The following is an 11,925-nucleotide window of genomic DNA, read 5'->3' as shown; positions in this document are numbered from 1 at the left end:
TCAGCGTTGTGAAGAGAGGAACGGATGGGATTGGACATGGATTGTTTGATGAGGAGTCTGCCAAGATGAAAGATGCTCCTTTGAACAAAGTCAGCGTTGTGAAGAGAGGAACGGGTGGGATTGGACATGGATTGTTTGATGAGGAGTCTGCCAAGATGAAAGATGCTCCTTTGAACAAAGTCAGCGTTGTGAAGAGAGGAACGGGTGGGATTGGACATGGATTGTTTGATGAGGAGTCTGTCAAGATGAAAGATGCTCCTTTGAACAAAGTCAGCGTTGTGAAGAGAGGAACGGGTGGGATTGGACATGGATTGTTTGATGAGGAGTCTGTCAAGATGAAAGATGCTCCTTTGAACAAAGTCATATTTCACTGATGCTTTAACCATTTTTGTCTCTGCCCAGTAGAAATGTGGGCACGTTTTATGATATCAAACATCTCATCAATATAAGTGAAATAGCTAACTGCAGATTATGATTCTGGCTTTCTCTTTCTGATTAACTTCTCATCGTTTCCACACTGCACGATCTCATACCTCCGTAGAATGTAATACTGCCGGAACGTCTTCTTCTCAGCTCCTAGTGCAACCTTGACTGTTTCAATCAAATTAAAGTACTCTTCTTTAGTCAACAAGATTGACTTTGAATCGAACTGTCTGCCCTTGATTTCTACTCAGGAGATGTTCACGAAATGCAGAATCCAGGATGATAACAAGAATGAATGTCAAGTCTAGTAAGAAAATACTTGCATTTTATGGCATTTCTAAGGAAGCTTGTGAACTAAGGACTAATCATTTCTAGGGAAGCCTTTGCTTTAAGGAAAATTGGATTAATCTAAACTATAAACATTACTTTATTAAAAGAAGCCTCAGTGATCACAGAACGAAAACTGTGCTTTACACTTTCTAGGGAAGATTTTGCTTTAAGATAAACTGGATTAATCAAAACTATAAACATTACTTTATTAGGAAAATTTGGTTCAGATCAGGCGATTAGGAAGGCCGTCGAGTGTTGGCGTGTTAAAACGGATCCCTCTGGCGGTTAAAGTTGGAGGAGGTGAGGTCGCAGGATTTGGTGAATGTAGCGATTTGCTTTAAGATTTCCTTGAACAAGCACTATCTCTGATCTACCCGTGGTGGACATGGCTCCCCACACCATGACGCTTATTCCACCAAATATCTCCATCTGTCGAACGCAAGTCGTCTCAAAACTTTCGTGTTGACGTCGATAGACACGTTGTTGCTGCGATTCATCGCTGAACAAACGCGTTCCATGCGTTCCCCAAGTTCCATGCCTGTACCCTGTCGCATCATTGGACACGTCGTTGTCGATGTAGCCGTGTCAGGACAGGTCCAACTTTTGGTCGAGAATTCCAACTTCTCTCAGACGATTTCTGATGGTTTGGTCGGAAATTCTTCGAAGATCAGGCACCTGTCCAGCATTGTCTGTTGCTCTAACAAATCGGTGACGTAGGTGAAACACCTGGATGAATCGGTCCTGAGCAGGAGTGGTCACTCTTGGTCTTCCAGTTTTAAGATATCTCTACTTATGTGTCCGACACATTGCACGTGCATTACGTGGACATGATTAACGGGATTCAAACATAGGAATTGTCTGAATGACTATTACTGTCAAAATATATGGAAATGAACTGCTGAAAACGCTTATGCGTTTCCTTATTTTGGAAGAGTGGATGAGTCATGTTAATAGAATATGTGTTATGATCGCGATCTAATATTTGTATTGTATACATCGACAATTTTACATATTGGAAGAATTCTGGTGGTTGTTTTAGCTTGTTAAAACAGTATTGTGACGTGACGATATTATTGTTGCAAGTCATTCTGATCCAGAAATTTATGTACAGTTTTGAACGTGAATTTTAATATCAAAACTCGTGCAAATAGGTCATTATGTCTAATTATAGAGAAATTCTATTCAGACAATAGCAGTCGGAGAAATCAGTCTGTTGGTTCCGGAAGTAGAGTGTGACCCGTTAGAGACTGACTAAAAATTGGACAGATCTGCATCGATATTTAGGCTTAACTAAAACATAAAACAACAGTTCTAGTTGATACGTTTGATGCAAAATACAGACATCACTGCTCAATATAGTTCTGTCCTCTTCAAGTGGATTGTATCCGAGACAATTAAACTCGAACGTTTGGCTGTTACCGTTTCTCACCGAAGAGACCCGTGAAGATCCGGGGAAGAATAGGTCTTCAGCAACCCATTCTTGACATACAAGGCGACTGCTTGTCGTCAAAGGCGACTAACGGGATCGGGTGGTCAGGCTCGCTGACTTGGTTGACACATGTCATCGGTTTCCAATTGCGCAGATCGATGCTAATGCTGTTGATCACTGGATTGTCTGGTCCAGACTCGATTATTTACAGACCGCCGCCATATAGCTGGAATATTGTTGAGGGCGGCGTAAAACTAAACTCACTCACTCACTCACTCACTATTACCGAAGATAAAGTAGCACGGATCACTGTAGTGTTTTGGTCCTAGGTGAGTTTAAAGTAAAAGAAAACTGATACACAACCGCTAAAAACAGAAGTGGCGCTGTGTTTGCACAACAAGCTGTTTTTGCTTCACTGAATGAAAGAGTGCAGCTTCTTGCTTGCAGCAGGATTCGGGTCTACGCCACGTGCATGTTACAGCCCACTGTGAAGCCAACGATCCTATATGACAAACACAGCTTAAAAAGCCTTCTGTTGTTCTCATAGTTTTCAACGATTTGTTTATTGATTCTTGGTTGATATAAATTCATGCACTTCTCACTGTGAGTTAGAAAGTGAATTTAGTTTTAGGCCGCTTTTAGCAATATTCAAGCATTATCACGACGGAGGACACACATTGTACCCATGTGGGGACTCGAACGCGGGTGTTCAGCGTGACAAGCGAACGCTTTAACTACTAGGCTACCCAACCGAGTGAATGAGTGAGTATTGTTCAACGCTGCATCAGCAGTTTTGCAGGTATTTGCGAATATCTCCGTCAAATTGTGACAACAAGCCAGGACTTATTTGTCTGATTGTGTGCTCGATTGGAATCGCAGGATGCACATAGTCATAGAAATACTCCCTCGAACGAGAAACATTCTGTGGTAAGTTCCAGATAGGAGAGATGTAATAAGAAAACGTTGATAAAGACCCACCAAAATGTTAAATTTATTTGTCGTTTATTTGTCGTTTAACGCCTCACTCAGCAATAGGGGTGGGTATTGCAGAGAATGTTCATATTGCGATATATTGCGATGCGAAAGCATATATTGCGATATGTATTGCAATATAGTGCATGAAGTATTTATTTTTAAACAAAAAACTACTTATAATCGAGGTAATGCTTGATTTTTAGAGCAAATAATTTATACAGCAAAATCACTATGCTTGATTAAGCTTTAATAACAACTTTTATTCATGATTAAAAATAAAAATGTAAATAATATTTGGCACAAATGAAAAAAGGAAATATCCGAAGATTTCCGAGTGTTACGAAGTTTTCCGAATGCAAGTCAAAATACCGGTTTTCGATCAGCGTATCGCAATACGTATCGTTTTCATGTCTGAACCGGTAAAAACCGGTAAACCGGTTATATTGCGCAGCCCTACTCAGCAATATTACAGCTATATAAGGCAGCGGTCTGTAAATAATCGAGTCTGGACTAGATAATCTAGTGATCAACATCATGAACATCTATCTACGCAACTGGGAACCGATGACATGTGTCGACCAAGTCAGCGAGCCTGACCACCTGATCCCGTTAGTCGCCTCTTACAACAAGCATGGGTTACTGAACGCACATTCTAACCCGGACCTTCACGGGTCTTTCACACATGAATTGTCCGGATGTGGCTATCATCACCAGGCGTTGCCACACGTGGTGTGCCACTGCTAGGCCTGTATGACGTATTGAGTGTTTCTCTTTATCGTTGCATCAGTCTGATGACAGTTGCTCAGGTGCAGCCGAAGGCTCTGGTTTAAACATATTTTATTCCATTCAGAAAGAAAGAAAAGGATTGGCAAATAAGCCTAAATGGCTTATATTAAAGTCGGACTCACTCTCTACCGGGATCGACTGTCTATCGGGGAAATGGTAAATGACCATGGTCAACTTCCGGTTGAGGATAGATAGGGCTTACCCCCTGTGTGAGAGGATCGTACTGAGGCGTAGCTACTGCAAGAGAATTTGAGGATTGTATAATAGGTATAAGAATTGGTTGCTGAGATGTTCGAGGACGACTTTGGGGACTGCTTTGGATTTAGTCTCGTCCGTCTGCTAACATCGACGTTTCAAGACAAACCGCTCACGAGGCCTCGTCTACAATGACTGTCAGTGTCAACAATCTTCAATAAGTACATCGACAAGACTCAAGACTCCGTCAGCTATAGACATTCAGTTAATATTTTAGATTTGTGACCCGACAGTATTGTATCAGGAGCGGTGGGGTAGCCCAGTGGTTAAAGCGTTCGCTCATCACGCCGAAGGCCCGGGTTCGATTCCCCACATGGGTACAATTTGTGAAGCCCATTTCTGGTGTCCCCCGCCGTGATATTGCTGGAATATTGCTTAAAACGGCGTAAAACCAAACTCAGTCAGTCAGTATTGTACGAGAAATCTGTACTATCATTCATTGTAACCTTGCTTATTGTTTATTCAATATATTATTGAATATTTTAGACTGTCTAATTTTGCGGGTTTAAAGCGGACTCACAAACCTTTCGTCACGGCAATTCTAAACCGAAACAATCTGTTAAGGACAACATATTGCGCTGTGTGAGCTCAGCTCACCTAAAATCAGGTTGACGACACTCATAATGGGTACATGTCATACGATCTACAGGTAACAGTTATCAGTTGGAGCGTCTGTCTAACCAACTCGAATCTGTTAGAATTAGCGAGGCAAAAGCATTGAATTAATGTTTTAGATAAGGTGGGGTGAAATGGGGTTTAACGTCGCACTTAGAATATTTAGCTCATATGTCGACTTGCATGCGTCTGTATGTGTGGCTGCATGTACTAGCCGAGACTTATAGCTCACTGAGATACCATGCCGCAGTTAAGCATGAATACCCCACTCACACACATTACACTGATTCCGAGCCGACCAGTCTTTGTTGTACACATTAATGCCGAGCGCCAAGCAGGGATCAACAAGTATCATATTTTAACGTCTTTTGGTATGACGCGGCCGGGGATCGAACCCGCGACCATCCGCTCTCCGGACGGACGCTCTTACCACTACACTACGGAGGCAATTAATGTTTTAGCCCGTGGTCAGTTTGAAGTAAAGAAACGCCGATAAGCAAGCTCCAGGGACAAATGTGTAGCAGTGTTCGCTGAACAGTTTGTTTTTTGCTTCAGTGAATAAGAGTGAGTGAGTTTATTTTTACGCCGCACTCCGCAATATTCCAGCTATATGGTTGGACCAGACAATCCAGTGATCAACAGCATGAGCATCGACCTGCGCAATTGGGAACCGATGACATGTGGCAACCAAGTGAGCGAGCCTGACCACCCGATCGCGTTAGTCGCCTCTTACGACAAGCATAGTCGCCTTTTGTGTCAAGTATGGGTTGCTGAAGACCTATTTTACCCCGGATCTTCACGGGTATCAATGAATAAGAGTGTGGCAGCAGCTGCACTGGGAAAGATGATTTAGGTTGTCAAGATTGAATTCTACGCACGTCACGAGCACGGTGCCGCCCATTGTGAAACAAACATTCCAATTTGACTGTACAGAGAATATGGAAAACGCCGCAAACAAAACCCTGTGTTAATCCCGAGCGTTGACTGCAATTCAGTTTATAACAGATGCATTTTGTACGGTACCTTTCAGATACGTGATTGAAAACAGCAAGAGTTCCATGCGTTTAGTATAGATCCTCTGCCATGTGACGATTCATCACATCCAACACCATTCAAGTATATTCAAAACACATGCATATGCTCTTCATATGTTTCATGTTTGAGTGTAGATACACATCCGTGAAGAATGGCTTACTCTCACTGTGCCTAGATTATCTAAAATTGCCAATACCTGAAGGATCGTGTAAATCCAGTTAGGGTCTATGCAGGAAGCATATATACCGTAAGTCCCCATGGTCCTTAGTATGGTGATCTACCTTCAGTTGTTGGCAGTCTATAGCCTGTTTAAATTGTATCGTCTTGTATAGATGTTTTAAATTTAATTGCTAGTTTTTAAATTTCCATCTGTGATAAACTATATAGTTGTTTTACTGTCCCTCGGTGACAGATTTTTATAATTTACCTATAATTATTATAAATATATAACTTGATATAGTCACAATATGGCTGACATACTGTCGATGTGCCTTGAATTGTTAACTCACTCACTACTTTCACTGTGCAAACTATCCTTAAACGTGACTCATTATTTGCATTGGAGTGTTTTATTTAAGGCTCCAGTACACTCATCCAAGCCCAACATATTAAGTCATGACTTTGAATCGTGTATTTTAGGGGGAATCATTTGTGGTCTTGTTTTTTATGGGTGAATGGTGCTTAGAGAGAACATCCAGTTGGGACAATAAAGAAAGCCCACTTTAGTTCGCACAATCTTTGATTATTCATGTTTCAATGTTATAGTATGAAGTATAATTTCTGCGGACTTAGATAACGACAGACTTTGTGGATGAACAACTTCTTTATTCAGGTGATGCGACGTTTCGATAGAGATTCCTGTATCGTTGTCAAGCAGGTATGAATCAGGTAGAAAACAGGGTTTCATATATTGTATATAATTAGTAAAAACAACAAGAAGATACTGACTGACTGATTGACTGAGTTTGGTTTTATGCCGCTTTGAGCAATATTCCAGCAACATCACGGCGGGGGACACCAGAAATGGGCTTCACACATTGTACCCATGTGGGGATTCGAACCCGGGTCTTTGGCGTGACGAGCCAACGCTTTGACCACTAGGCTACCCCACTGCCCCTCAACAAGAAGATAACTAAGAAGTGCAGTAACAATGTTGTGGTAAGGGATTGCCTCTAGAAGCCAGTGGGGTGTAGCCAGAAGGGGAAGTTAAACAAGTAGTTAGGGTTCATTGATGAGTTCATCTCATATATAGGGGATTAAATAACCTTGAACTCTGTTGATCAGGGGTCGGGGTCGTTTCATGTGGGTTCATGTACAGGGACATTCTGAATCAGCGTCCGATTCATCAAGTCCTGAATCAGCGTCCAGAGTCATCAAGTCCGTCCGGCAAGAGGACCCAACCCCTCTTCGAGAGACTTGCTTCTTGGCGCAGGATCATCATCCATCTGGGCAATGGCGTCCTGGCCAACCGATCTACCATTTTGGGAGACTGCTCGGTCGGTGACACCAACGACAAAGACGATCAGAATGAGAATCAGGCATCCCATTATGCTGAAATATATATATATATATATATATATATATATATATATATATATATATATATCTATATATATATATATATATATATATATAAAGTGACGTCATAACATAATCCGTTTAACTGTAATCACTTCTCCCTGAAGATAAAAGTGAAACATGTTGGAGAAGATCCGTGTCGTGTGATTTTTTCAGAAACTTCTTCTTATATATATAGCTTAGTGACGTCATAGCTTAGCAACGCCGTTATAAACATAGAATAGCAACGTCATTCTCATGATGATCACATTGACAGTGTGAAACCGGTTAGAATTGAAGAAATTATATCTGTACCAAGGATCTTCAGACTTTTGTCTTTTGTGTGTGTGTGTGTCTGTATTTGTTTACAATATTTTAATTCTATTAATGTTCCCATTTTACATGTTACATGACATAACAAAATGGAAATAGGGTAAAAAGCAGGACCAAAAGGCCTATATCACTGATGAAATATCCTCGGTGTTTTGTCCATCTAGCATTTACTGATGTGTAATACAATGAAATTCATAAAAGAAGCTCAACCAATTCGACAATCAAATGATGAAAGTAGGGTCCCCTGCAGTTAATGTCTTTAGGAATCACAGTTGATTACTAATTACGTTAACTGTATTATTTACAAAAACGGGGAAGACTTGTGTAATATTAAGCCAAAATATTTTACAAAACAAACTATACTCTTCAAAAAAAAAAGAAACTATACATGCTGTTTTGGAGTTTACTTACTGAGTGCATATAACTGATTCAAACATGACATCATTGCTCAATTACAGTAAAATCATCACTTTACAAATTTCCGAAACATGATTATCCAGAAAGTGTTTTGTAAAACCGCAGAGGGCTATTGTATCCGACACAATTAAGAGTAAAATGTCAGTATCTGGTGTGACCACCATGAGCATCGATAACAGCTTGGCAGCGGTGACCCACAGAAGAAAGGAGATGCCGAATGCTGTCTTGAGGAATGTTTTGATACTCTTGCTGAAGAGCTGTATGCAGTTCTTGTAGTGTCTGAGGTGGCGGATTACGCTGGCGCAAGCATCGATCAAGAGTACCCCATAGAATTTCAATGGGGAACAAGTCGGGTGATCGAGTGAGTGAGTTATTATTTAACGTCACATCGGCAATATTTCAGCCATATCGTGACGAGAACACATGGGACATTGAAATGGATCGGGTGATCGAAAAGACCAAGGTAACACCAGAACATTGTTTTGCTGGAGGACGTCCTGTCAAACACGTGCAACGTGAGGTGGAGCATTGCTATGCTCCAAAGATCAACCGTTGACGTTGATGAAGGGAACGACGTGACGTTGAACTGGTCTTCGGGCAAAAAGTCTGGCTTCCCATAGCCAATTGTGCACTGTCTGATCGGAGATTCGGCGCAGTACAGGGATTTGGATTGTTGTGGATGATGCGGCCGGGGTGTTTGAACGAAGATGTCTCAACCAGATGTAACGATCCTGGGCGGCTGTGGTAACTCTAGGTCGACTTGACCTGGGTCTGTCATTAACAGTCCCAGTATTTTTTTATCGGGTCCATAGGTTTGCAATGGTCTGTCTGGACACGCTGAAGTACCTTGCCACCTCATGCTGCGATGCCCGTCCTTGTAAACGGCCGATGGCGTTGTGTCGTTGAGCTTCTGTCAGTCTTTTCATTCTCTTGTCGTCTATAGTGGTTTAAAGCAATGCATGTGGAGTACCACTGACACAGTCATAGGCTTCAGCTGAGGGTAATACACAATTTCATGATGCACGTGCATTTCATGTAGGGTGCGTTTTAACGATTCACTACAGACGTGGGTGTAACGTTAGGTTTTTGTTCAACGTCTTTTTTCAAACGTGTTGTCGTCGGCAACCATTCCCCCACATGTTGGGATTCAGCATGGATTGGTTTATGTCAAATATTTTCCTAACATTCAAATTTTTCCTATGTATAGTTTCTTTTTTTGAAGAGTATAACAAACAAAACCTTTTCCAGAACCACAATGAGACCTCAGTGAATATAGATGTTTACAACAGGCAGACATAGCCTTACCTTGTTTGCTGTATGCAGCCTTTGGAATAGATGGAGAGCACCGAGTAGTATTTGTACACCCTGGAACACATAATTATTTATGCAGCTGAGAGATTAAAATCATTTATATTCAGATTTTTAATCTGAAACCATTCACCTAAAACCTATTGTACCAATCCAGGTAAAGCTAAATTTCTTTTGATAAATAGGCATGTTTTTCAAGGCATATCAACCGTGCATGCTCTTAACTAACTAATTTATTTATCAACGGAGTACTGTTAATGTTGACTATCAAAATATACCGCATGTCATTGTTGAACAGGGATATTTTTCATGGCTCAAATATGAATCATGCACTCTCTTAATAAAGGATCATTTATCAACGAAACACGGCGAATGTTAACAAACAACGACAAGGGGTCGAACACTGGATTATACAGACAAACGTATTCTGTGTATGATCAACATGTATTTACCCAGTAGCTTTTACCCATCACAAACCTCTGCATATCGGCTTCATTTTAGAAAATACATGTGATCCTTTGTCATTCCCACGCGGACAATCAAATAAAGAGATAGCGTCAGTGGTTTTAGAGCTCCATCTGTGTGGGACTTCGTGCGAATACCCCGTGGGAAACAGAGTTCTGTTCCTTTCTGAAACCTGTTTCCCATCTCGAGTTGCATCATATCTCATTCCTAAGTAATCAATGTATGTTAAATACAACAATCCAGGTTTTTGTCCACCTGTCTCTCCACAACACCGGAGAGGAGCATCTTTCATCTTGGCAGCCTCCTCATCAAACAATCCATGTCCAATCCCACCCGTCCCTCTCTTCACAACGCTGACTTCTGTTCAAAGGAGCATCTTTCATCTTGGCAGACTCTTCATCAAACAATCCATGTCCAATCCCACCCGTCCCTCTCTCCACAACACTGACTTCGTTCAAAGGAGCATCTTTCATCTTGGCAGCCTCCTCATCAAACCACCCATGTCCAATCCCACCCGTCCCTCTCTCCACAACGCTGACTTTGTTCAAAGGAGCATCTTTCATCTTGACAGACTCCTCATCAAACCACCCATGTCCAATCCCACCCGTCCCTCTCTCCACAACACTGACTTCGTTCAAAGGAGCATCTTTCATCTTGGCAGCCTCCTCATCAAACAACCCATGTCCAATCCCACCCGTCCCTCTCTTCACAACACTGACTTCGTTCAAAGGAGCATCTTTCATCTTGGCAGCCTCTTCATCAAACAATCCATGTCCAATCCCACCCGTCCCTCTCCACAACACTGACTTCTGTTCAAAGGAGCATCTTTCATCTTGGCAGACTCCTCATCAAACAATCCATGTCCAATCCCACCCGTCCCTCTCTCCACAACACTGACTTCTGTTCAAAGGAGCATCTTTCATCTTGGCAGCCTCTTCATCAAACCACCCATGTCCAATCCCACCCGTCCCTCTCTTCACAACACTGACTTCGTTCAAAGGAACATCTTTCATCTTGGCAGCCTCTTCATCAAACAATCCATGTCCAATCCCACCCGTCCCTCTCTCCACAACACTGACTTCTGTTCAAAGGAGCATCTTTCAATCCCACCCGTCCCTCTCTCCACAACACTGGTTCAGGAGCATCTTTCATCTTGGCAGCCTCCTCATCAAACAATCCATGTCCAATCCCACCCGTCCCTCTCTCCACAACACTGACTTCGTTCAAAGGAGCATCTTTCATCTTGGCAGCCTCCTCATCAAACAATCCATGTCCAATCCCACCCGTCCCTCTCTCCACAACACTGACTTCGTTCAAAGGAGCATCTTTCATCTTGGCAGCCTCCTCATCAAACCACCCATGTCCAATCCCACCCGTCCCTCTCTCCACAACACTGACTTCGTTCAAAGGAGCATCTTTCATCTTGGCAGCCTCCTCATCAAACAATCCATGTCCAATCCCACCCGTCCCTCTCTTCACAACACTGACTTCGTTCAAAGGAGCATCTTTCATCTTGGCAGCCTCCTCATCAAACCACCCATGTCCAATCCCACCCGTCCCTCTCTTCACAACACTGACTTCGTTCAAAGGAGCATCTTTCATCTTGGCCTCCTCCTCATCAAACCACCCATGTCCAATCCCACCCGTCCCTCTCTTCACAACGCTGACTTCGTTCAAAGGAGCATCTTTCATCTTGGCAGCCTCCTCATCAAACCACCCATGTCCAATCCTACCCGTCCCTCTCTTCACAACACTGACTTCGTTCAAAGGAGCATCTTTCATCTTGGCAGCCTGTGTACTGCATGTTGCTGAAACCAACGAAGGTCACATAAGTGATTCTTTATTTCTGAACTGTTGCCCGGAGGCCCGTAGTACAAGTGAAAACAGTTATAATGGGTGAGTGGTACAAGCACGTGTCTGTTTTAACTGTGCATGCTGTATAAACGTAGCAACACTTTGAAGAAGCTGGACATTTTTGGTTGACATTAGTATACAGA

The 11,925-nt window shown here is 42.3% G+C and overlaps 1 protein-coding gene across 1 annotated transcript; it reads right to left on the bottom strand.

Moving 5' to 3' along the window:
* Positions 1-469: 469 nt before the first annotated feature.
* LOC124273716 lies at positions 470-11,710 on the bottom strand. Its single transcript, XM_046709019.1, has 4 exons — positions 11,039-11,710; positions 10,287-10,737; positions 9,461-9,520; positions 470-666 (listed from the first exon to the last, which is right to left on the bottom strand). The coding sequence occupies exons 1-4, from the start codon at positions 11,708-11,710 to the stop codon at positions 470-472; spliced, it is 1,380 nt and encodes a 459-aa protein (XP_046564975.1).
* Between the last annotated feature and the right edge of the window lie 215 nt (positions 11,711-11,925).

The sequence above is a fragment of the Haliotis rubra genome, unplaced genomic scaffold (genome assembly GCF_003918875.1).
Source record: "Haliotis rubra isolate DU_JTF1 unplaced genomic scaffold, ASM391887v1 Scf1036, whole genome shotgun sequence".
NCBI lineage: Eukaryota > Metazoa > Mollusca > Gastropoda > Lepetellida > Haliotidae > Haliotis > Haliotis rubra.
Note: the sequence above shows the minus strand (reverse complement) of the source record. Positions and strands in the feature narration are given on the sequence as shown.